The following is a 27,604-nucleotide window of genomic DNA, read 5'->3' as shown; positions in this document are numbered from 1 at the left end:
AACTGCTGTACTTGGTCATAGAGGAAAGCGTGATTCATAGACACAGGTACTAAACATTGGGCTTAAATCCCCGCTCTTATAATAAGATAGCATGGTAGAAAGAGTACTAAGTTTGGAGTGAGAGCTATTTTGTTTCCATTCCACTTGTGATGCTTCCTACAGGAGTTTGGCTCCTTACTGCAGTTTGACTTTGGGCAGTTCACTTAATTTCCCTGGTCCTCCCTTTCCACATTTGTAGTTAATCTCACTTCTGTCGAAGCCTGGGGCTTTCCTTAAGCTCAGCCTTATAACACTTAATGAAAGAGATGTGACTCCTGATTGACTAAGAGATTGCTGTGTCTGTGATGTTACATACTTACATGAAGGGAAACACTTTGGCAACACTTTGAGGAGAGGCGATTTGTAAGAGGCCGGTGCTAGGCTCACGGTGAAGGCACAGATTCCCACATCCAATGTCTATCCACTACACATATGGGCCGCCTGTATTTGTATTAGATAGATACACATTTTATAAATGTAAAATCAGGAGGTTGGAAAAGATGACCTCTGAAATTCCTTCCAATTCTATCTCATTGATCTGTTATCCATTCTGACCATGGGTGAATCACTTTTCCTTTCTGGGACTTGATTTCTTCATCTGTATGAAGGGACTGGGCTAGATGATTTTCCAAGATCTCTTCCGTTTCTAAGTTTATGACCCTCTGAGCCCTGGACCTAGGAAATCCTGAATGTTTTAAAGTTATGTTCTAAAATTAGTATGATTACAAGCAGTGCTACTTCCTATTTCTGAATATTTCTATCACCCACTTCCCAGGGGCAGAGTAGACACTTAACAGTTCTTGGGCTAGGGGACAGAAATCCTCTCAGGAATGGTGAACTTTGTCACTCGATTTACAAGGTATGCTTAGGGAGGCAGGGAATTACCCCTGTCCACTCAGATCTGGAAGGCCACTTCTACCCCATGTGACTTGAAAACTAGAGGAAGTGACTTCTGAAAGAGCTACATGATAGCAGCCCTGGCTCGCCTGTGTGATGTCTGGGTTACTCATTTTGGCACTTAGCTCTTGGCAAGACAGTGAGTACCCATCACCATAGCTACCAAAGCATATGGGAAAATATTTCAGTGTTGCCTCCTTTTTGACAGGTGAAATTAAAAAAGAGGTTAGGTTCAGAAAACTTAGGGGACAGTTGAGAGTACAATCTTGTTAGGAAAAATGACTAAGAATCAGATGGTAAAACAATTTAGTAGAAGTTATAAAATCCTCAATTCTTAGCAATATGTGAATGCTGAATTTTTTAAAAAAAATTATAATTTTATTTTTTCTAAATAGTATTTTATTTTCCACAGTTACATGTAATGAAAATTTTTAACATTCACTTTTAAAAAATTGAACTCTGAATTTTTAGATTTATAGCATAGTTGAGGTAAAAGGGCCCTTATGAGATAAGTAACCTAACCTGCTCATTTTACAGAGCAGGGAACTGAGGCATAAAAATTAAGTGATTTGCCCAGGGTCACACAGCTAGTCAAGATTTGAACTCAGATCTTCCTAGTTCCCTAATCCAGTGTCCTATCTGTGTTTCCCCTCTCTAGTTTGGCATTGGTCTAAGGTCACATAGCTAGTCTGTAGCTGAGCCAGGACTCAAAATTCAGAATTCTACTTAGCCTTTTTTTTCCTGCTATACTGCTGCTTCTCTTATGGGTTTTAGATATGTGGGTCATAGATTATAAGTACAACAAACATACCTAATGCAGATCCTTTTAAAAAAAAACCCTAAAATTATAAGTATCATAGTGGTTGTATAAACTGTATACTAGTTCACATGTTCTGTCAATCCTCAGCCTTAGGTCAGTTGCACCATGCCCCTTCTGTAGTCATTCTCAGAGGCTTCTGAGTGCCACTAGATGAAGTATCAACTGAATTCATGACAAGTTCATTTTATCTAATCTGTTTGTCCTTCATTGACTCACAGAAAAACTCTTTATCTTGATTGATTCTGTCCCACTCCCCTGATTAACTATTATTTCCGAAACTTCTCTCCCTCAATGCTTTCTTCATGCCCCCTTTCTCAGCAGAGTCAATCAACAAGGAGGTGCAGTGGAAAGAATGCCAGGCCTGGAGTCAGGAGTTCAAATCCTGAATTTAATTCAAGCTTCTGACACTTACTCTGTGACTCTGGGCAAGTCACTTAACCCTGTTTGCCTCAGGTTCCTCATCTGTAAAATGAACTGAAGAAGGATATGGCAAACCGCTCAGTATCTTTACCAGGAAAACCCAAAATGGGGTCATGAAGAGCCGGATGTGACTGAAACAATAGAACCAACCATGTGTGCCAGACCCTATGTGAGGCACTGAATTACAAAGAAAAAAAATGAGCTGTTGTCTTCAAGGAACTTATTCTTATCAGGGGGAAATTCTGTGAATGAATAAATCAATTTAAAAAATCTTAAGCACTTGATGTGCTTAGACACAGGGACCCTAGTCCTACCTCCCAGCCTTACACCAATGAGGGGATGTCGGAGGGACAGGGTAGACTCAGTATCCTGAAGCAATACGCACGTCTAAATACAAACTATGTGCAAACTAAACCAAAGGCAATCAGGGCAGGGCGCGAGGAGGCACCAGGAAGTCACTGGGGGATCAGTGGAGCCCCTCATGTAGACATTGGCACGTGAGCTGAGCTTTGAAGGAAGCTAGGGATTGTAAGTAAGAGGAGGAGGTGAGGAAGGGATATAATTGTGTAGTAAGGCTAGAAAGGTAGACTGGTTTGTATTTGACCCTAGAGGCTTACTTTGCTGAAAAAAAAATCAAGGCCTTTTGCTGTGAGCACCCTCTTCTTCCCAACTTCATACCCCATAACCCCTTCTACAGCTTCATCCAGTCCTCTTCCTTTTCTCTGATCTCTGAAAAAGAAGTGGCACTTTGTCCCCAAGGCCAGCCCTTTACCCATCCTCAATCTGTAACCCTGGCAATCATTCCATATGCCCGTCTTCAGTCTCCTACTATGTACTCGCTCTTTTTCCTACTGCCTAAAAGTATGCTCAGATCTCTACCCTATCCTTAAAAAAAAAATTAATTAATTAAAGGTTAATTCATTAACCTTGTCCTCTGTCAAGCTTTTGTCTTTTATCTCTCCTTCCTTTCACTGCCAGACACCTACAAGAACTGTCTCTAGTGCCTAACTTCACTCCTCAACCCCTTTTTTCAATCTAATTTCTAATCCCACCAGTGTATACTCCAAGGTTATACATCACCTCTTACCTGCTCAGCCTAATGTTCTTTCTCAGGACTCAACACTCCTTGACCTCATTGCAGCCTTCAGTGTTATTGACAGTCTCTTTCCCCCTGCCCCCATTCTCCTGAATTCTCTTTATCTTTTGTCTTTTATAACTCTGCTGTTTCTTTAATTGTGTAACTACTACTTCTCAGCCTACTTTCCTGAAACATGATTCATCTCTGACTCCTTGTAGAGTTCCCCAGGGCCCTATCCTGGCCTGTCTTGTAGATTTCACCAGATCTCATGGGTTCAATTATATACATGAGCCCCACATCTAACCCTCTAATGAACTCCAGTCATTCATTAGCTGCCAGCTAGATATCTCCTCCTAGATATCCTTTAGGTAGTTCAAATTCAACACATCCAAAATGGAATCGGGTATGTTACCCACCTAACCCCCCACCCTAGACCCCCGGACTTAGCTTTTTTTCTGTTGAAGGTACCATCATCATCCTAGTCATCCAGGATCTCAACTTCAGGGTCAGCTTGGACTCTTCACTCTGTCTCCAAACCAACCGCGTCAAATCAGGTGCTGCTTCTCACATCAATAGTACCTCTGTAATATCTCTCCTCTGTAACTTTTTTCACACAGAAAGACTTGCAGAAGGTGAGACTTTAACTGAGTTTTTAAGGAAGCCAGGGCAGCTAGGAGGCAGAGAAGCTATCCTAGTTGGAGCCCTGATCATCTCACCTAGACTGCTATAGTAGCATCCAAATTGATCTCCCTGACTTCAGTCTCTTCTGCACACAGCTGCCAGAATTATCTTCCTAAGATAGAGTCCATCATCACACTCCCTACTCAAAAATCTTCAGTGCCCCGTTGCCTAAAGGATAAAAATATCAATTTTAAATTTAGTCCCTCCACTGTCTGACTCTCTACATTTGAGCCATATTCTGTATGCCTCCCATTTACCTGATCCGAATTTCAGTCAAAATAGACTACTAGTTACTTTGCAAACTCTATCTCTGCAATGTGTACATGACCCATAACCTATTCCCCTTACCTGGAACATACTCTCTCCTCATCCCCACCTTGGCTTCCTTGCAATGCTTAATCAGTTGCCTTTTGCTCCATAAAGCTTTCCCTGATCTCCCTCCCTGTTACCGGTGCTAGCTTCTTTCTCAGTTACCCTTGTACTGAACTTACTTGTCTATGTGTATCCCCCCCCATACCTACAGAATGTAAGCTCCCTGAAGGCAGGGACTATTCATGTTTGTCTTTGTATACCTAGCATAGTGCCACACACATTAGTAGGCACTTAATCCTTCTTCATTCAAATAAATTCTATTTAATCAATCATCAAACACTTACTAGATACTTACTATGTTCCAGACACTGCTAGTTGCAGGGGTTGCATGTACAAACAATGAAACAAACCCTACTCTCAGTCAGCTTATTTTCAAATAGGAGAGACAAGTTAGACACATGCAGTATAAATATAAAGTGAATAAATACAAAAATATTCAAAGTCATTAAATAAAAGGGACAGTTAGGTGGTTCAGTTGATAGAATGCCAGACCTGGAGTCAGGAAGACTCTTTCATGAGTTCAAATGTGGCCTCAGACACTTATTAGCTGTGTAACCCTGGGCAAGTCATTTGAACTTGTTTTCCTCAGTTTCCTCATCTGTAAAATGAGCTGGAGAAGGAAATGGCCAACCACTCCAGTATCTTTGCCAAGAACACCCCAAATAGGGTCACAAAGACTCAGGACTGAAAAACGACTGAACAAAGTTCAATACAAGGGAGTTGGGGAGAGAAGGCCCTACTAGCAGGTGACAGGGATCAGGAAAGGCTAAATGAAGAAAATGGTGCTTGAGCTGAATCTCAAAGGAAGAGGTAGACTCAATAAGGAAGAGGTAAAGAAAGGAACATGCTCCAAGAATAGGGGTCTGCTATTTAGTCAGTCAGAATTCATTAAATGCCATGTGCCAGGCGGTGTGGTGTGCTACAAAGAAAGGCCAACAATTGTCCCTGCTTTCAAGGAGCTCACAATCTAAATGCAGAAGACAACGTTAAAACAAGATGTATACAGCATAAATTTGGGGTAGGCTCAGAGGGAAAGGCCCTAAGATTAAGGAAGATTGGGAAACTTGCAGAAGGTGGGACTTTAACTGAGTTTTGAAGGAAGCGAGGTCAGCTAAGAGGTAGAGAAAGAAGCAAGAACATTCCAGTGTCATTGGCCCATGAAAATGCCCAGAGTTGAGAGATTGAGTGTCATTTTCTTTCTTTCTTCTTTTTAAAAAAATTTTATTTTTCCCAAATCATGTGTAAAAACAATTTTTAACATTCAATTTTGTTTTAAGTTCCAATTTCTATCCCTTCCTCTTTCCTCTCTTCCCTGTCTGGGTCGGTAAGCAATTTAATATAGGTTGTACATGTGCAATCTTGTAAAACATTTCATTATCATGTCATTATTGAGGAACAGCAAGGAGTCTGGTGTCACCGGATCACAGATTATATGGAGGGAAGTAAGGTGTAAGTCAGGCTGAAAAGGTAGGAAGGAGCCAAATCATGAAGAGTTTTAAGAGTCAAACGTGGCCTTTGGTTATTGCAAAGGCGTGGACAAGAGAGTCCTGTGTGAGGAACAGAGAAGCCAATTTGACTGAATTGCAAAGTTCAGGAGGAGTAATTTTCAATGGGATTGTAAAGATGAGTTGGGGTCAGGGTTTGTAGGGCTTTAAAAGCTGCACAGAAAAGTACATTTTATTCTTGAAGCAATTGAAAGCCACTGGAGTTGATTGAGTAACTCAGATCTGTGCTTAAGGAAGATTACTTGGGCATTAATGTGTAGGATGGGCTGGAATGGTGAGAGAGGAGGCAGAGAGCCCAGCAAGGAAGTTGTTTCAGTAACAAGTGATGAAAGCCTTAACTAATGTGGTAGCTGTGTTAGTATAACAGAAAAAGTTAGATAGAAGAGATGATAGGAGATTGAAATGGCAACACTTGGCAGATGATTGGATCACAAATCCTTACTTCCTATTCACTCCTTAAACTGTAATATAGATTGAGTCAGGGCTTGGCAACTAGAATTGCTTGTGAGATGTGCATGTTTCATGTCTTCTGCTACTCTACCCTTCTGAAAGATGAGTGAAGATCGTCCAAGGAGTGAAAATAATTTTACCAGTTGTGAGTTTTCAACTTGGAGTCAGGGGCATTTGAGTTCAAATCCTGCCTCAAGCACTTATTAGCTGTGTAGATCTAGGCAAGTCACTTAACCTCTCAATCTTAATTTCCTCATCTGGAAAAGGGGACAATAACAGCACCTCCCTTACAGGGTTGTTGTAAGGCTTAAATGAGATGATATTTGTAAAGTGCTTTTCAAACCTGAAAGCATTGTATAAATGCTAACTGTCATTGTCATTATCATTATCATCGGTATAAGCAAGAAGTGGTCCATTAGGTAATGCATTCCTAAGTAAGACCCTTCAAACAATTGATTTTTAGAAAATGATTATTTAGAGGCATCATTGTGAAGTGGCCTTGGAGTCAAGAAAATCTGAGTTCAAGACTCATTTTTAGCACATACTGAGTGTGTAACCCTGGACAAGTTATTTTCACTTCTTAGTACTCCAGGCAACCCTATAGAGGCCATGTTGCGGGCTGAGTTGTTGAGGAGCTGATGGAAGCTCCCTGCACTGACTGAGAGACTGATGAAGTCACAGTGCCAGACTTTCAAAAAAAATATATAAATTTAGTGAACAGCTGCTTTTCATGGTAGAACAAGATTAACAGAGTTGTGCCCTTGAGATTTTTACTGGAAGCAGAGATTTAAAAAAAAGAGAGAGAGAGATGACTAAACACTAAATAGTTCATATTGCCCACTGAAATTTTAGTTGAGACCTGAAGCTTAATGAGATTAGTGCAGTTAACTAAGTAATTTAGAGATCTTTCCCATCCTCCTGGCAACTGAAAGGGAAGTTAGCTCTTAAACACCACTGTTCTTATCTCTAGAGTTCTAAGTTAGCCCAGGGACCTTGGAAATGTGTCAGGGTGTGACTTGTCACCCTTGCCTACAGGTGATCATTTTCAAGAGGAATTGTTTCCTTCTTTGGATTTATAACCTGGGCATTTAGCACACCTGCACTTGGGAGGTGCTGAATAAATGCTTCTTGATGGATTGAAGTTAAAATCGCCTAGATTTTGCCCCTCTCCTAGGTAGGTCAAGTGTGTCTCTCATTTTTGCAGTAAAGTGGATCCCAGGTTCAAAAATTGTTATTAAAACAAATGCACAAAAGCCCCTGTATAAATGTTATGATAGCAGATCAATTGAATGTCTTTTTGTTTGCTGTTGTCAAAAATTCAGCTTGTCCTGGTTTGCTTTTTTTGAGCATAAATGCATTTTTAAAAGTAAAAGTCAGCTTAAAGACATTTTTCTCATGGATAATTTCAGTGGCAGGCTTTCTGTACTGAAATTGGTTGTCCGTGGTCAGTGTTTATTGTATCATGAAATGATGTCCCAAGAAATCTTCAATGCTTTTTTTTTTCAGCCCAGTTCATTCTTGTTTATTAGTTCCTAAGTGTTGCCACAATAATATTCCTATTTTCTCTGTTATGTTCAGGAGAGAATCTTTTTCTGTTGTCTAATACAGAGCAGGTATCTAATGATTCCAGAAAGGTGTTCAGAATTCTTAAAATAAATTCGTTTTTTGAAATGTTATAAATTCATATTTTGCAAAAAAAAAAAATCCATATAGTTAAACCCCAGCAGTGCTAGCACATAGTATAATATTTTACTAGCTAGACCTCTCAATGATTCATTCTGAATAGCTTTAAGCATAGAAATTTTGAGTTTTTTAAACATATTTTAATTTTGACCATTTGGGATGGAAGCCTCTCCAAAGTACATCTCACAACTTCCCTCCCTGCTTTCCTCAGCAGAGCATGTTGAACCTAATTTAATATTTTTGTGATGATTCCTGATCATCATATGCTATCATCTAATAATTGTACTTAGGGCCTATTGAGGTGGAGGACCTTATCCCATGACTACATGTTACTTTATTTTTGAGTTCTATAATTTTTTTTGTCTCTTGCATTATTGTGAATTTTTACATCAGTTGGTGTGTCTGCCTTGAATAGTCCTTCCCCCTCTTCTGACTTGTTCCTTCTAATCTGCTGTGGACTTGGAAACCAGATAACTACGCTTGTTACAATTATGTCTATAATAAGAGTAAATATTAGACTCTGAGTGCCAGAGACAGCTCTACTATTAGTAAAGTTCATGAGCTTTAGTGTATGGCTATTTTGGCTGTCCAGAAGCCTTTCTTTCTTTCATTGTGTTCTCTGTGTGTGTGTGTGTGTGTGTGTGTGTGTGTGTGTGTGTGTGTGTGTGTGTGTGTATGATAGAGAGAGAAGCAGTTAAGTTCCATGTAGGTGAGGTGTCAATGTACATTATAAAATGGGAAATTTGGCAGCTGAAAGCAGCTTTAGAAGGTGGAGTTTAGATGAGTTTGATTACAACTAATATGAATTATGGATTATGCTTTCCACCTTTAAAAATGTATTTTTTTATTCTCATAATTCATTAAGGAATGAATGAAACAATTTTGAAAATTTATAAAGTTAGTAAATTTAGTATTTTAAGATATGATTAAATATTTTCTACCACTAAGATTTTGTAGATCCTTTACTAAGCTCCCAGTTATCAGTAGTTACTACCCCAGATTAAACAATCATCATGCCTTTTCACTGCTTTGACCTGGTCACTTTCTCTCCAGAAACAAAATAGAGAAAAGAAAAAATGCTGATGATGGTGATATTTAGTCCTTACAGAGAAATAAATTTTTGAAATTGCTATTATGAAGAAGGTTCTTAATGCTCGTAAAATATGCATTCCTCTTGGCAATTGAGCCTGAATACTAATCCCCCAGTCTGAATTCCTATCTCTTTTATATAGGTTGGATCTTTGTAGAGCTGATATTCAGAGAGAATGGTTGCCAAAGCTCTCAATAAAAAAAAAATATATATATATATATATGTATATACATTTTTCTTTATTACATCGATGTTTAAAAATGTTGCTTTACAATGGGGTATAAATTCTGGATGGGTATTATGGATAATAAAATCCTGATAGTTTCCTGGATTAGACCTATTAGGGTTGTTTAGATAACACAGTTTGAATGACTTCCTCTCAGGAAACATTGAAAGTGGGGGAAAAAAATGATAACCAGACACACATACTTAAGCACTTAGAAGGAATGCATTCTTTCTATTGGCTACAAAAGAAACACAGAAGCAAATCAATCACCTCTTCACAAATCTGGGCAGATTGTTGGCCCCCACTGCCAGAGGAAGAACGTTTATTTATGGCATTCTTTATCTGTCATAAATGTTGACCAGAAAATTGGTGAGTGAGATAGCCTCATAATTTATGTAATAGCTAATTACTAACATGAATGATGATGTCAGATGGGGAAGGACAGAATTGCAGATTTGTCCACATAGGTCCTGTTTCTTTTCTGCATGGAAGTAGCAACAGTTTGTTTTTTTTATTATTTTAGAAACAAATACATGTGCATGCACACTCACATACACACACAAATTTATTTCTTGTTGAACATACACAGATAGCAGCATTTTTCAAGGGTAGTTTTGATTTCTTTAATCTGTGCGTTTAGCTCCTTTATTTCTGGTTTCTTGGAATATAAAAATTGATAACGAGCATGGGGAACCTTTCAGACACTAGTGTCCGCTTTCATCTGGTGTGTTAATGTTTCTTGACAGCTACCACCAAACTAAGCTGGGGCTCTCTGGAGTGTGTATGTTGGTGGGGAGAGAGGTTTGAGTGTGGCTGGATGCATGTTTGGGTGTGTAGAGGCAAATTAGGGCAAGGGTATATGTTCATTACTTCTTAGTATCAATGTTTAAGATAGCAAAAAGTGCTCAAAATGGAAGAGTGGTAGATTTATAGTATATTAGATCCAAAAGGGACCTCAGTCTACTTCCTCATTTTACGAATAAGAAAGCCTTGGGACCCTGTGAGATTTAACAGAAAGTTCAGGTGGAGCTTCATGTCACTACCTTTTGGCAGAAGTTTTCTGTATGACCTTGGTGAGTGGGATAGCAGAGAGTTGCATATGGTTCACATCCCTAGACTCCTCATAACTTCATCCTTAACCTAAAACAAATGGAGAAATAACCAAATTTTTTTAAGATTTACAATAAGGAGGACGCAGTAGCACCTCAGGTCTTGAGGTTTTCTCATCATCCTACGACCAAACATTCTAGATCATTCCAACATGTACACTTCCCCTATGATGTAAGTGGCCGATGCAGTTCTGTAAAGCAAGAAGCTTGTATAGCCTGTGAGATAATATGTCCACAATAAGTCTGTATAATCCTGCTTGGCGGAGAGAAGGCTAATAATGTATTAGAATCATGGTTTAGAGTGAGGTATTGGGTAGAGTAGATGGGCATTTTAGAAAGGCAGAAGTAATGAAATATCTTCCTAAGCCTACATATCAAGCAAAATTACATTCGGAAATATGATGATTTCCTTCTTAATTGACATCAGATAAAGGGAGAATGCTTTTAAAATAATTGTATAACAGACTGAAAGATTAGAGGAAATAGTAAGCTAATTTTTATAATCAGCTCCTATGTTAGAAGTCAAAAGATAGTCAAAACTTCAAAACTGAGATGCTTCCTTAAATATTGAAGTTCATTCCCTTCAAATGTGAGTTTCTTTAAAGATTGTGTAAGGTTAGCAAATTAGACCCTAAAACTTTGTTGATGCCATTGTTTGCAGATGAGCTTTTTGTTATTTTTTAAAATTTTGTTGTTGTTATTAAGTGGTATGTGACTCTCCATAACCCCATTTAGGTTTTTCTTGGCAAAGTCACTGGAGTGATTTCCCATTTCCTTCTCCAGTTCATTTTATGTATGAGAAACAGAGGCGAACAGGGTGAAGTGACTTGTCCATGGTCACACAGCTAATGAGTGTTTGAGGATGGATTTGAACTCAGAAAGATGAGTCTTCCTGATTCCAAGCCCAGGGCTTTATTCACTGCGCCAGCCATCTGCCTTATTTTTTAAAATGGGTAAGCCTAATTCATTCCTAGGGACTTGATCTGATGCTGATCTAGGGTGAGTAAGCCTATTGCAAAGATTAGAATATATGCAGAAGACCTGAAAGTAACCAAAGTAACAATAAGCTGCCTGTTTATTATGGTGAGATATTTGCTAAGTAAAATAAGTCGTACAGAAATACCTAAAACCCCCATAGCCTGAATTTGTTTTACTTATGTTACTCGAGCATTGTTGTGACTAGAAATGCAAAGTATAGAAGAAAGGAAAGTTCCCTTCAGTCAGAAGTCTTTGAAACTAGTCTCAGCATTCACTAGGATATAATCTTTGGCAAGTCACATTATTTTGTGAACCACAGTGTTCTTATCTGTAAAAATGAAGGGATTGGGCCAACTGATCTCTTCTAGCTGTGATGCATTTCCATGATTTCTTCTAAGGGCAGTGATTCACTTTTTCCCTGAGATGACAGTACCAGATAGATGGCTTTGCAGAAGACATCTGAAGAGGTCTGGCCCAACCCTTTGGTGACACCAAATTGTTGTTACTGTTTAGTCATTTCAGTTATGTCCAACTCTTTGTGACTCCATTTGGGGTTTTCTTGACAAAGATACTGGAGTGGTTTGCCATTTCCTTCTCCGGTTCATTTTACAGATGAAGAAACTGACGCAAACAGGGTTAAGTGACTTGCCCAGGGTCACACAGGTCGTAAGTGTCTGAAGCTAGATTTGAACTCAGGCATATGAGTCTTCCTGATTTCAGGCCTGGCACTCTATCCACTATGCCACCTAGTTGCCCCTATTGGTGATCATAGCATAGTAGAAAGAACACTACCTGCTTTGGATCAGGACTTGGCTTCATACTCTCCCTTTGCCACGTACTACCTGAGTGACCTTGGACAAATCACTTCATTTGTCTGGGTGTCAGTGTCCTCATCTGTCAAATTAAGGGTTCATTCTATCTCTAAATATGTGATTCTCTAAAAAAGGACCTATCCAACAACATACTAGAGATCCTCTTATTATTATGGTATCCAATGGCCCATTCTAGAAAGGAAACGAGACAGGAACTAAAATAGCAGCAAAGAAGTTGCTTTCAAAGACTAGGCTCTTGATCTTCCTTCACATCAGTCAAGTCTACTAATACTAGGAAAATAATTAAAAGAATAAGAAGCCTTAACTCTTCTCACCATCTTTCTCAGAAAGTATTCTAGGAAAACGTTATCCACTTTCAGAGAAGGAACTGATGGAGTCTGAGTGCAGATCGAAGCCTGCTATTTTCACTTTCTTTATTTTTTAGTGTTTTTTTTTTGTTTTCCTTTTGGTCTGTTTCTTCTTTCACAACGTGACTAACATGGAAATATGTTTTGCATGATTATGCATATATAACCTGTATCAAATTGCTTACCATTTTAGGGAAGGAGGGTGAAAAATTCGGAACTCATAATTGTTTTTTAATGAATGTTAAAAATTATCTTTACATGTAGTGGGAAAAAAATAAAATACTATGGAAGGAAAGAAGGAAGAATCCTAGTCATTTAACCTCTGTAATTAGGATATGATATTAACTGTTAGCCCTACTTTTAAGACTAGGAAAGCGAAACACCGAAGAGCATAATATTCCTAAAGCTGTTCAATGTTTCCTTGGTAGGGTTAGATAGGACCAATAAGAAATAAAATTCAAGTCTCCTGGCTCATCATCCAGTCCTTTTTTCTACTGTACCCTAGAAGTTAATCTAGCAAGATGTAGTAAAGGGCCACATGTTATGAAATACTAAAGATGAAATGTGAAGTCCTGGAAAAAATTAAACATATAGTCCAAAGAGTGGAATCATGAAGAATATCCGCTTTCCATTAGGAAAACGTAAGTGGTAGCAATCCTAAGATTCCATAAATCATAGTGAGCTTGGGGAGTTGGGACTCATTTGTAGGCCCTGACAAACAATCATGTTCTGTGATCTTAGGCAGGCTATTTAACCTCCATTTTCTCATTTGTAAAATAAAGATGAAAGCATTATCCTTTCCTAAAGAGTTACCTTGGAAATTCTGGGTGTTCCAAAAGTCTTGGTACAGTTTTAAGCTACTAAAGCAGGAATAAGAATACAGTATAGTCAACTAATGGACACCATATATGTTTGAAATAGTAATCAACCATCCAAGCATTTTTGAGTACCTGCTGTATACTCAGGAATGGTATAGTGATTTAAGATTTTACTTTAAAACTTAAGAAATAAAGCTACAAGTACTTAAACTGTTTGCTTCTAGAGAAAGTTGAAAAACTAAACTTAGCATAGGCAGAGTATAAATTGCTGTCTGTGCTGCAAGCCTTCCATTCACAATCAGTTAGATCATTCAATAAGCTTTGATTAAGTGCCTCCTATGTTCCAGGTACTGTGCCAGGCACTAAGTACATAGTAATAGAAATGAAATTATCCCTGCCCTGAAATAGCTTAGATTCTTACAGCATGTAGAGTTGTGGATTACTCAAATTTTTCCCATTTAGCAAAAAGAAAAAAAATGTCATCCAGGTTTTACTTAATTCACTTAATATTCCAAGTTTTGCCATTAAGACCCTCAGTTAACATCACAATACTGTAGTCTTCTGTTGCTTTACTTCAGTTACTATAAAGACTTTTATTTTAGGAAGGAAGGGATAGAAATATTTATTAAATGCTTTATATGTACCAGCCACTCTGCAGATATTATCACATTTGATCTTCACAACAACTTTGAGAAATAAGTACTATTATTATCCCTATTTTACAGTTGAGGAAATTGAGGCAGAGGTTAAGTGACTTACTCATGGTCACACAGTAAGTAAGCATCTGAGGCTGAATTTGAATTCAGGTTTCTGACTCCAGGCCCAGTGCTCTATCCAGTGCATCACCTAGCTACCTCTAGATCTATGTCATGTCAGCATGAATTATTTGAGTTAATCAGGAAGGTACCAGGCAAAGAAACTGCTTTATAATTATTATTAGTAATAATTGTAATAATATCTAACTATTTTACTTATGTTATCTCATTGGCTAGTAACAAAAATCTATTTGCTCTTTTTCTTTTTTTTTCCTTTTTTCTTTTTTTTTCCCCTGAGGCAATCAGGATTAAGTGACTTGCTCAGGGTCACATAGCTAGTAAGTGTCAAGTGTCTGAGGCCAAATTTGAACTCAGGTCCTCCTGACTCCAAGGCCTGAGCTTTATCCACTGTGCCACCTAGCTGCCCCTGCTTTTTTTCTTAATAGAAAAATCTTTTCTCTCTCTGAGCAGGGTAGAAAATCAAAACTTTAAAGTTGATCTTTGTCTTTTGTAGGTTGCTGCAGGAGAATGCAATGAAGACACAGAAGTTTACAACATCACTCTTTGCACTGGGGATGAACTCACTTTAATGGGGCAGGCAGAAATCCTTTATGCAAAGACTTACAAGGAGAAGTCACGATTCAACACAATCTTCAAGAAAATCGGAAAACTCAATTCCATTGGCAAGCTGGGTAAAGGCAAAATGCCATGCCTCATTTGCATGAATCACAGGACCAATGAAAGCATTAGCCTTCCATTTCAGTGCAAGGGCCGATTTAGTACCCGGAGCCCGCTGGAGCTTCAGATGCAAGAGGGTGAACACACCATCCGCAACATTGTGGAAAAAACCAGGCTGCCTGTCAACGTGATTGTCCCGAGCCCTCCTCCTAGAAACCCATATGACCTCCACTTCATTCGTGAAGGTCACCGGTACAAGTTTGTGAACATCCAGACCAAGACAGTGGTGGTTTGCTGTGTGCTACGTGGCAACAAAGTCCTCCCCATGCATTTTCCTTTGCACTTGACCGTCCCCAAGTTCAGCCTCCCAGAAAACCTTGTGAAGGGAGAGGCCTGGCCTGAAACCCTGGTCCAGCATTGGCTCGGTATCTGCCAAGAACAGTTTGACATTGATGAGTACTCCCGCGCGGTACGTGACGTGAAAACAGATTGGAATGACGACTGTAAGAGCCCTAAGAAGAGTCGATGTCCTGGTCACAACCACATCCCCAACTCCCTCAGCTATGCCCGGGATGAGTTAACGCAGTCCTTTCACCGGCTCTCTGTCTGTGTGTATGGGAATAACCTGCATGGTAACAGTGAAGTGAACCTCCATGGCTGTAGGGATCTGGGAGGGGAATGGACTCCGTTTTCTCATGATACCCTACAGTACCAGGACTCTGGTGACAGTGGGAGTGATTACCTTTTCCCTGAAGTTGGTGATGAATCTCTGTGTCTCCCATCAAAGCCAGAACTCCCTTATGAAGAGCTGTGGCTAGACCAAGGCAAGACGGACAGCCAACCCCTTACTGGTTCCTTGAGCGAAAAAACCAAATGTGATAATTACAGAAGCTCCATCCGGTCAAAATGTGGCACTTCTCTCCCCGTTGCCGGGACGCTGGCGACAACGACATCTTCAGATGTGACCCTCCCTCCACCTCCAGTGCCTCCCAAATCTGAAGCTGTAAGTAATGTAAATGTTTTTTTAGCTGAGTTTCACTTGATTAGGGAGGAGGGAGGAGAAACCATTGCTTCTAATTCTGCCCCCCCCCTTATTCTCTAATTTATTCCTGTTCTCAGTGGGTGGGGAGAGAGGAGAAACATGGTAAAGGATTTTCAGGAAAAACTTAAACTCATTTTTTAATAGTCAAGGCCACATTGCTGCATCATTTATTTTAATCAAAATTTGGTGCAACTGAACCAAGAATCATTTCTGAATTTGAATAGAATGGTATATGATGCATTATAATGACATCACAAGTACAGTTGTGGTTGGTTCTGTTGCTGGTTTGAGTGCCAAAAAATTATTTTTCCCTGTTGTCTAAACATTGATAACATAACTTAAATTCACAGGCAGCAGAAAGTTTAGACCATAATTTTCCTCACAACCATTTCCCAAAATGCCTCCCCAAGTGAGAGATTGACTTTCATTGTATCTTGCCCATGTAAGGATTCAATTTGCTGAGTGAAAGAGAGGCTTTGCCGGGGATTATCATTAGAGAGATTTACAGATCTCTCTCATGGTACCCCCATAGCCCAGTGGGAAGAGTGCTGAACTCAGTAACAGTACCTCAGTTTGAATCCTGGCTCTTTCACTTAGTCAACAAGCATTTATTAAGCACTTAGTGTTTGCCAAGTACTGAGTTAGCACTGAAGATACAAGGAAAGGCAAAAAACACAGCCCTCACTATGTAGGAATTCACATTCTAATGTGGGAGACATTCAAATAACTATATACTTACAAGTTACATACAGTGTAAATGGGAGGTCATCTTAGACAGAAGTCACAAGTAGTAGGAGGGACCAAGAAAGGCGTTTTTGTAAAAAGTGACATTTGAGCTGAGTCCTGAAGCAAACCAAGAAGGAAGCCAGGACAAACTGAAAATACATGGAGTTGGGAAATAGAACATCATGTATGAGATGTGACTTTGAATAAGTTACTTAGGAAACTTAGAGCTTCGTCTTCCTTATCAAAAAAATGAGGGGAGTGGAATAGAGGATGGCTAAGGCTCATTCTAACTCTAATCATCAGTGGTTTTGTACAAGGCACACATTTCCATGTTCACTAGAAAGAATCCCATGGTATTTTGCAAACTGATATGGTTCAGTGTAGCACCTGCTCTGGGAATGACAGAAATAATGGCCAGATTTTTGATATGGTCATCTTCCTTTGACTGGAAGTATACAAGAGTTGCTCATCTTAATTTATTGAGATGTCACTTTCTCCATCCCTCCATGTACCCCTCCTGTGGAATAACTAAAGCTTGTAGGTTGCCCTAGCAAATTAGTGTTACCTTTTAATCCAGTGATGGGGCCTGTTCAGTGAAATTTCCATGATCAGGAAGTAGCAAGTGGAGGAGAAAATTACTGTGGAAATAGTTGTATCTGCCACTTCTGTTCCCATAGTTGCATTGGATTTGACAAGGAGACAGGGAGGGAGGAAGAGAGGAAGAACGGAGGAGAAGGAGGGAAAGAAAGGAGGAAGGGAAGAAAGGAAAAAAAGGATGGAGATGGACAGATGGATGCATGCCTGCCACATGCCAGGTGATGTGTTAAGTGGTGTCTGAGGCCAAATTTGATTTTAGGTCTCCCCGATGCTACTGTACCATCTGCCTGCTTAGTCTTAAGCTACTTTCCCTAGGTACAGGTCATAACTTCCTAATTGTTAGATTATTAACATATAAATATCATAATTGTTAGATTACTAATCTGTTTTAGTCCCTTGTTATATTTTTGGGTCCCCAGAATAGTATCTGAGACAATAAAGGAAGAACTAAAAACTCCTTTTTCCACCAGCCTGCTGTAGGCTTCTTAGGAGAGAGCTTAGTCTAACTAAGCAGTTCACCTAAAGGTAGGTACTCTTTCCTCCAAGGCAAAGATGCTTTTTTCATGTAGAACACTGACCACAGCTGGTGAAAGATGGATACCACACAAGCACCATTCCATTACACATCTGAGACTTGAAGAGGAAGAATTGGAAGGCTATCCATGTGATTTAGGCTGGATGGATAGAGGGAGAAAGAGAAAGTGGTAGGGGGGTAATTGATGATGGATGAGTAGAAAATAAATATTAAGAGGCCTAATTATGACCCATTTGCTTATTTTTTTAAATTCATGTTGAGATTAAATTTAAAACTGAAACCAAAGCTGTAGCACAGGAGAGGAAATATTTTTGGCCACTTAATCCTAGGGGATAATTTCCTAGGGAGTCAGAAAGACTTTCCAAAGCCAGGCTAGTGTTTATGGCATGCTATAAACATAAGAATGATTTTGATAGGGGTGGGGGGGCAGCCTGAAGTAATTTAACTTATTTAACAATTAAAAAAGAAAAATTTAGGCATTTCATGTGCAGCATTTTTTTATTAGTTTTGTGACCATGAAATAAATTTTTCCATTTTTAGATTGTGCCTGGGATCCAGAAAACATCATAATTGTTAGATGTGGCTTCAGCTTGCAATTTTCAAAGGGAAACTTTAATGGGGCATAAACTCAAATGCTCCCACAGAATTAAATAAAACTTCTGCTGCGGATGGTAAAAATGGAGTCCTAGGGAAGAGATGTGCCATGTGTCTAGCAGCATACTCCTCCAGATAATTATAGATGTAGTAAGTTTTCAGAGGAGGTCAGTCTTGACCTTGTCTGGGAAGGTGATGATTACTGTCCAAGTCCTTAGGGTTGAAGGGCTAGAATTCTGGGAAGAACACCAAAAAATGCCATGAGATGAGGGTCCACAAACATCTCTCCATAAACTTGAAAGAGATCTAGGAGTGACTTACTAAGTTCTATTTGAAAGCAAGCAAGCAAGAAAAAATAGTTTATTGACTGGTTTTGTTTGTTTTGTTATTCAATTGTGTCTGACTCTTTTTGGGGTTTTTCTTGGCAAAGATACAGGAGTGGTTTGCCATTTCCTTCTCCAGCTCATTTTACAGATTAGGAAACTGAGACAAAAAGGGTTAAGTGACTTGCCCAGGGTCATATAGGTAGTAAGTGTCTGAGGCAGGATTTGAACTCAGAAAGAATAGTATTCCTGACTCTAGGCCTAGTACTCTACCCACTACACCATCTAACTGCCCTGATTGACTTGAAGAAGTTAAAAATGTCTAGAAAAACACTATCGCATCTTGAGTTATCCTGGCCTTCACTTCCCATTAGCTCTGAAGGCAGCTTGGTCCAGTGGAAAGAGTGCTTGGATTGAAGTCACACCAGTTGGGTTCTGACGTCAGCTCTGCCCCTTACTCCCTTTGTGATGTGGACAAATCACTTAACTTCTCTGGACCTCAAATTCCTCATGTATAAATCTTAGAGACATTATATTAGATGGTCTATAAGATCTTTTCTTGCTCTGAGTATATGATACTGCATGGTATCCATTAGTATCTTCTGTAAAAACACCTTCTCTTAAAAATATACTGACCTCTGTGTGAATGTGATGAAATCATCACTATTCAAAGATAAAACATCTGGGTTTCTTTTGAAGCCTAAAAGACAATGAGCTTGGCAGAAGAATTATCTTTTTTGGCCCTGTTGAATTTACTTTAATGTGACTTTGTAGCTGCCTATTATGGAAGATCTCTTCTAACACTAAGTCCTATTATTTTTAAAAGAATATAATTTTGACTGATTTTCATTATCTTTTAGGGTCAGAGCACATATTTCCTTCTTTAAAAGAATTATTCCCTTTAAAAAAAAAACTTCTCCTATCCCAGTTATCCAAAAAGTCTTTATTTTTGGGGGGAGGGGACAGCAAACTATTCCCTTTTTTGTGAAGATAGAATTGTAAAATAACTATTGTTTCCCCAGAATTGGTTCAGATGAGCCTGAACTAAGATAGTATATAATATGCCTAACTTATTTTGTAGCTATTTTTTGGGGGGGGTGGCAATTGGGGTTAAGTGATTTGCCAAGGGTCACACAGCTAGTAAATGTCAAATGTTTGGCCTGAGGCTGGATTTGAACTCAGGTCCTCCTGACTTCAGGGCCAGTGCTCTATCCACTGCGCCTCCTAGCTGCCCTGTAGCTATTTTTTTTAACTTGCACATTTTATACAGTCTGCCTTGGGATCAGGGTGACCTGATAGACCATTTGTTGTAGGTAGATTTTTCTAATGGTTTGTGTTTTGAGTTTTTGAACTTTTTAGGGGTGGGATGAGAATGGGTTCTCCCTATCTCGCCCAAGTTGAAAGTATAGCAGCCACTCCTGGGCCCAGTTCCTTAGTTGGTCAGCATGGAAGCTTTAATAGTCTGACCGCTCCATGGCAACCTGGTGGCCCTCCATTTCCTGGGGCTCTACCATATTGGTGCCAGACTAAGTGAAGCCATCTGATCAGTTTTAGTGTCACTGCAGTTCAGAACTTCCAGACTCAAGAAATTCACCAGCCTCACCCTCCCCAGTCACAGAGATTAAAGATATATGACAATTTTGGCCAATTTCTTAAACAAATTCACTAAAATTCCATCAGTTCTCATCAGATGGTCACTTTCTCCATTTTATAAATCATTTTCATTCTGTTTCATGATCTCAATTTTCTTGCTTTTGGCTATCATATTTGAAATACAGGCAATTCTACTATAACGCAACTTAAGGATGTGCAAGTTCCCAAAACGCATCCCACTTTGTAAAACTGAACAATAAAAACCACAGGGTTTATGAGGAAAATGAAGTCAAGGACACAACACTCAAAACCTTTGTCATTGACCAATTTAAAAGATAGGAACCTAATAAAAGTGGCAGGACAGTTTAATACATGTTAAATGGCCACTGCTCGACCTACACCCTGGTTTCTACAGCCGAGGGTACACAGAGAGGATGTGGGTTTGGAGCACCCCTCCTCCACCCACAGCCCTTACTTAAGCCCCAGAAGATATCCAACAAATATGGCACTTTACCTTGATTGGAAGTTGGATTTCAGGTACCCTCTCCTCTACTAGCTGTCAGTGGGAACAAAAATCTTTTCTAACTCTAAGCCACTGAGGCTAGCTTCAGCAGGGCCCTAGGACAGAAAATCATGAAAGATTGGGATGAGAGTTACTAGAGAAGGGAATGAAAGAAGTTGTGGTGATTATAATACATTTTAGGACTCTATATTTGACAGCAGTGATAGCCTTTCCACGTAGAAAACTTCATATTTACCTCAAAAGGACATGTTTTGGGGTGAGCATTGGTTCACAAAATAATATTTACAAAAGAAATCACCATAGGGCTCTACTAATTAGCATTAGTAATTAGGAGATTAATAATTAGGATGTTCACATTTAAAATGGTTTGCATATAATTTTTCAAGAATACAACCATTATGTAAATATATTTCTATATTCTTTTTGGTGGGAAGACTAAAAGAATAGGACAGTTTGAAAATTTTGAAGCTTATTATGCTAGCTTTGTTGCTGCCCACCTTTAAAAAAAATCCTATATGCTGATGAACTATTACGTGTCTTTCATGTTAATTAACATCCTTTGAGGAAAAGAGTGTTAATTAAAATACTGAATTCAATCTATCGGTAGATTCTTTCTTGAACTAAACTATTAGACACTATCAGCAAATATATGTGCATGTGTAAGTGCATCTGCCATTTGTTAAAGGCCTTTTTTCAGAAAATTCTTATGATTTTTCAGAATTCTAGCAATAGAATTCTCTCTTGCATATCTCTGGTGGTTCTCCCCTCCCCCCATTTTAATGGCATATTCTGTCTATTGACACTATGGCAGTATCCTTGTCTCCGCCTGCCTAGAGTTTAAACAACTACTTCTTTTCAGAACCAGCTGATGTTCATGTTTCTCAATTGGTGACTGCCTGCTCCCTCCCACTTGCCTCTCTTGCCGGAGGCTTGGAATATTGGAGTCCATTTCAGAGCCAGGTCTATGTTAGGTCCTTGTCTTTAATGTATAAGACTGGAAAAATAAAAATTAAATGTGTCTGAGAAGTCACAAGATTTCTGACCCTTCAATTCTTATCTGTTCTTTGCCAATTAATAAAATAGAAGTTCATTTTATTGCTATATCATTGCTCTAAACCTTTAATTTTTTTTCTATGACTGAAAACATCCACTTATGGCTACTTGATGGGGTTGTGAACTTTTTGTATAAAAGCCCCCTTTATAAATAAGATTTCTTAAGGCTCTAATGATTTTGTTATGGGGTGGGGGTGGGGGGGCACGGATAGCAGGGAGGAGAATGGAATCAGGAACATAAGATCCAAAGCCAGAGAACTTTGAGAGCAAAGTTAGGAAGTTCAGTGAAACACAATTACAAGACTATTAGATAATTAACAACAATTATAATAATAACTAGCATTTGTATAGCATGTTAAGGCTTACAAAGCACTAAATATATGTTCTCTTAATTGATCCTTCCTAGTATTATATTAGCTCCCTTGTCTTATCTTGAAAAGCAGTAATGAAGAAAAGTAATACTCTGAATGACTCAAGCCTATTGTTCCACAGAGGAGACACATTTCAAAAGCAAAATGGTCTTTCTTTTCTTTTGGGGGATGATGGTAGAAGACTGTGTAGTACAACAGAGAGAGAGAGAATGGCTTTGGAATCAGAAGTGAGATTAGATCCCTAGTCTGACACTTGCTGCCCTTGTGATGGTGTACCTCCGTTTCCTCATATCCAGGCAGAGATATAAATTCAGTGAATGAAACAATACATACTTTCAAAAAACTTAGATTCTAAAACTAAAAATAACAAAAAGCTTACATTCTTACAGGGGAGATGACAAGAACATATAAAAGTACATGCAGAATAAATATAAAGAGAATAAATACAAATAAATCCGAAGTAGTTAAATACAAGGTAGCTTGGGAGGAAGGATCTGGAAAGGCTTCATGCGGATCCTTTAAAAGATGAGAGTGTTGCACTAGACAGTCTCTGAAACCTCTCCCAGTTCCATATCTGTGATCCCATCATAAGTGGTCTCCCCAGGTAATAGTAAACTAAAATTCATGCCAAGAAATTTTGCCCTTTTCAGCAAATATCCATTTTTTGTTCAGTTTTTCAGTCATGTCTGATTCTTCATGATCCCATTTGGGAAAGATACTAGATCATGATATGCCATTTCCTTTTCCTGGTCACTTTACAGATGAGGAAACTGAAGCAAACAGGGTTAAGTGACTTGCCTAGAGTCACATAGGTAGTAAGGGTATGAAGTCAGATTTGAACTCAAGTTTTTCCTGACCCCATACCCAGCAGTCTATCCACTGCGCCACATAGCTGCTTCAATATCCTTTTCAGGTGTTTTAATATAAGGAGCTATAATGTGATTCTTACAGAATTTCCTAGTTTTGCTCTGAAAAAGTTTAGCCATATTTTTGTATTCAGTATGTAAGTCTTATCAACAACCCTGTGTCTAACTACAAAGGATAACAAGTGAATTACGAATGTGCACAGTATGTATACTTTTTCAGCTGTGTCTGCATTCAGGAACTTTCATGTGTAACGAGGGCTTTTTAACATTTCTGCCGGTTTGACTCATTTTTGTGGTTAGTTACTCCATTAAAAACAGTATTGAGCAAACACAGTTATGAAATTAAAACGCTTTTTTCCCCTGAAAGGAAGTTTGAAGTCTGTTCAGCAAAGAATGTTTCATAGTAAGTGCTGTGTTTACCTTTCTTAAACTGTTTCCTTAATCCAGGAAGTGAGGGACAGTCTGTGAGTGTCATTTCTTTCCACAGCAGAAAAATTCAGAAGTTCCAAGAAAAGGAGGGCATATTGCAAAATTTAAGCCCTTCTCACTCCACGTGGTCAGTGTTTTCATTCCCACTTTTTCTTTGTGCCTTTTCCTGGGTTGTAATCATGAGCAAGCATCTGTATGGAGGAAATGGAACCTGGGCAGATCATTAGAAAAGTAGTTTTTTTGTTCAATTTACTCATAGGTGATCAAATTAGAATATATTCTGAGAATCTGTCCAGTGTTTGCCCTCAAATCATAAAATTACGCATGTACATGTAAACACTTGTCTAGAGTCTGCAGCAATGCCAAAATAAAAGAAAGGTGGGCTCAGGAAATCCTTTGTGTACTTTGTCCTCAATTTCAGAATGCAAATGAAGGTTATCTGTCTGTGGGAGGTACTCTTCCAAGTACTGTATCACTTTTTCATTACAGGCTCACCACGTGGGCACTAAGCAAAGAAGACAATGTAAGCTTCTTGAGGGTAGGGACAGTTTCGTTTTTGTCTCCATATCTCCAGCACCAGCACAGTGCATATAGTATACACTTAAAAATTGCTTGTTGATTGATTGATTAAAGTGAAAATGAAGCTAACTCTTCTCCGGAAGTAAGTAGTCAAGAAAACGTCTTTTTCATCCAGCTACTGAATACCTAGAGCATATGCTCTGAAGTACATAAAATATAACTATTCTATGGTTGACATCATTGGATCATTGCTTATAGCTTAGAAGTTCCAACTGATAAGCTGTGATCAATCAGTTAATCTTTAAACATTTATTAAGTTCCATTGGCTATACAAAGATAAAAGCAAAAACAGTCCATGCTCTCAGGGAATTTGCAGTGTAGCCTGCAGAAATAAACAGCCTCTTCATTCATACTTACTCTCTCTCTCTCTCTCTCTCTCTCTCTCTCTCTCACTCACTCACTCACTCACACACACACACACACACACACACACACACATACACCATTTAGAAAAGGAAGCAGAAGCATTAAGAAAAGGCTCTTAAAAGTGGCACTTAAACTGAGCCTCAGATGAAACTAGGAGTTCTGAGAGACAGAGGTGAGGAGGGAGTGCATTCCAGGCATGGGAAAGAGCCTGGGAGATGAAGTGGTGAGGAGGATAGTTTGTCTTTTCCCGTCTTCTCATTATATAGTCAGAGTATTTAAGCTTCAGCTTCAATATGTGAACTTCCAGTGAATATCCTGAATTAATTTCGTTAAGTATGGACTGATTTGATCTCCTTGCTGTCCAAAGGATTCTCAAAAGTCTTCTCCAGCACCACAATTTGAAAACGTCAGTTCTGCCATGTTCAGTTTTCTGTATAGTTTAACTCTCACAACCATATATTACTACTGTAAAAACCATAGCTTTGACTCTATGAAACTTTGTCAGCATGATGATATCTCTGCTTTTTAGTATGCTATCCAGATTTGCATAGCTTTCTTTCCAAGGAACAAGCATCTTTTTATTTCATGTCTGTAGTTCCCATGTGTGGTGATCTTTGAGCCCAAGAATATAAAATCTGATGTTACTTCCATTTCTTCTCCCTCTATTTGCCAGGAAGTGATGGGACCAGTTGCCAAGATCTTACATTTTTTTGTTTGTTTGTTTAATGTTAAGCTTTAAGCCAGTTTTTATCCTCTCCTCTTTCACCCTTATCAAGAGGCTTCTTAATTCCTCTTCACTTTTTGCCATCAGAGTGGCATCATCTATATATCTGAGATTGTTGCTGTTTCTCCCAGGGACCTTAATTTCAACTTTTGATTCATCCAGCCTGGCATTTTGCATGATGTACTCTGCATGTAAGTTAAATAAATAAGGTTACAATATACAGCCTTGTTGTACTTCTTTTCCAATCTTAAATCGATTAATTGTTCCACGTTCAGTTCTATAGTTGCTTCTTGGCCCACAAACAGGTTCCTCAAGAGTCAGATAAGATGATCTGATACTCCCATCTCTTTGAGGGTTTGTCACATTTTGTTGTGATCTACACATTCAAAGACTTTCGTATAGTCAGTGAAACAGAAGTAGATTTTTTTTGTTCCCCCTGAAACTCCTTTGCTTTCTCCATAATCCGGCAAATGACTTTGGCAATTTGATCTTTAGCTCCTCTGCCTCTTTGAAAACCAGCCTGTTGTGGTAATTCTTGGTTCACATATTACTGAAGCCTAGCTAGCAGAATCTTAAGCATAACCTTGCTAACGTGTGATATGAGCACAATTGTTCAGTAATTTGAACATTCTTTGGCATTGTCCTTCTTTAGGGTTGGGACATAAACTGATCTTCTCCAATTTTGCTGGCAAATTGAGTGCAGCACTTTAACTGCATCATCTTTCAGGATTTTAAATAACTCAGCTGGAATTCCATCACTTCCATTATTCCAATATTCCATACTGTTAGCAATGCTTCCTAAGGCCCTCTTCACTTCGTTCTCCCCGATGTCTGGCTCTAGATCAGTAACCACATCGTTGTGGCTATTGGTGGTGCTAAAATCTTTCCTGTATAGTTTTTTTGACCTCTTCTTAATCTCTTCTATTTCTATTAAGCCCCTACCTTTTGTGTCTTTTATCATGCCCATTTTGGTATGAAACATTCCCTTGATAACTCTAATTTTCTTGAAGAGATTTCTTGTCTTTCCTATATTGTTTTCTCCTATTTCTTTGCATTTCTCATTTAAGAAAACCTTCTTAGTTCTCCTTGCTGCTGTATGGAATTCTGCATTCAGTTGGGTGTATCTTTCCCTTTCTCTTTTACCTTTTCTTTTCCTTCTTTCCTCAGCTATTTGTAAAGCCTCATCAGACAGCCGTTGTGCTTTCTTGTCTTTTTTTTTTTTTTTGCAATTTTTTTTGGTGCTGCCTCCTATACAGTATTGCAAACCTCTTTCCATAGTTCTTCAGGCACTCTACCAGATTTAATTCTTTAAATCTACCAGATTTAATTCTTTAAATCTGTTCATCACTCATTTCATATTCATAAGGAATGTTATTTAGGTTATATGTATATAGTCTGATGGTTTTCCCCACTTTCTTCAGTTGAAGTCTGAATTTTGCAATAAGCTCATGACCACGGTCGGCTTCAGGTCTTGTTTTAGCTGACTTATTTCAAGTTTGAGCTTTTCCATCTTTGGCTGCAATGTATATAATCAATCTGATTTTTATATTGACCATCTGGTGACATCCATATGTTGAGTCTCCTTTTATGTTGTTGGAAAAGAGTATTTGCTATGACCAGCATGTTATCTCGACAAAACTCTGTTGTGTACTTCATTTTGTACTCCAAGGCCAAACTTGCCTGTTATTCCAATTATCTTTTAATTTCCTACTTTAGCATTCCAATCCCCTATGATGAATGTGACATCTTTTTTGTGTTATTTTTAGAAAGATTTTGTGGGTCTTCATAGAAGTGATCAACTTTGGACTCTTTGGCCTCAGTGGCTAAAGTATAGACTTGTATTACTGTGATTTTGAATGGTTTGCCTTGGATTCAAACATATCATTTAGTCATTTTCGAAATTATACCCCAGTACTGCTTTTCTCACACCCTTTTATTGACTACAGGGGCTATGACATTTCTTCTTGCCCACAGTAGTATATGTAGTGATCATCTGAACTAAATTCACCCATTGCCATCCAATTTAAGTTCACCGACACCCAGATGTCAATGTTTAATCTTTCCATCTCCCATTTGACCGCTTCCAGCTTATCTTGGTTCATAGATCTTACAAGTCCGGGTCCTTGTGTAATATCGATCTTTACAGTTTTGGATTTTATTTCGTCATCAGATGCATCCACAGCTGAGCTTCCTTTCATCTTTGGCTCAGCTGCTTCATTCATCCTGGAGTATTTCTAGTTGTCCTCCACTCTTCCACAATAGTGTATTGGACACCTCCTTACCTGAGGGGCTCATCTTCCAGTGTCATCTCTTTTATCATTTTAGTGCTGTCCATGGGGTGTTCTTGGCAAAGATACTGGAGGAGTTTGCCATTTCCTTCCCCAGTGGATCACCTTTAGGCATGACCTGTCCATCTTAGGTAACCCTGCCCGGCATAGCATATGGTTTTATTAAGCTATAGAAGCCCCTTGGCCACAATAAAGCAGTGTGGAACATCCCCTCCC

General features: G+C 38.8%; 1 protein-coding gene across 1 annotated transcript in view; it reads left to right on the top strand.

The window, feature by feature from the left end:
• The window catches only part of LOC114054221 (GRB2-associated and regulator of MAPK protein 1), a 205,015-nt gene that overhangs the window by 169,954 nt on the left and 7,457 nt on the right, over positions 1–27,604 (top strand). Inside the window, exon 4 of the mRNA XM_027877393.1 lies at positions 14,616–15,782. Within this exon, the coding sequence (XP_027733194.1) occupies positions 14,616–15,782 (1,167 nt within the window). The remainder of the gene's footprint in view (positions 1–14,615; positions 15,783–27,604) is intronic.

Source organism: Vombatus ursinus, unplaced genomic scaffold, assembly GCF_900497805.2.
Source record: "Vombatus ursinus unplaced genomic scaffold, bare-nosed wombat genome assembly UNPS02014812.1, whole genome shotgun sequence".
In the NCBI taxonomy this organism is placed as follows: Eukaryota; Metazoa; Chordata; class Mammalia; order Diprotodontia; family Vombatidae; genus Vombatus; species Vombatus ursinus.
The sequence above is the reverse complement of the archived record's forward strand: the minus strand, read 5'-3'. Positions and strand labels throughout refer to the sequence as shown.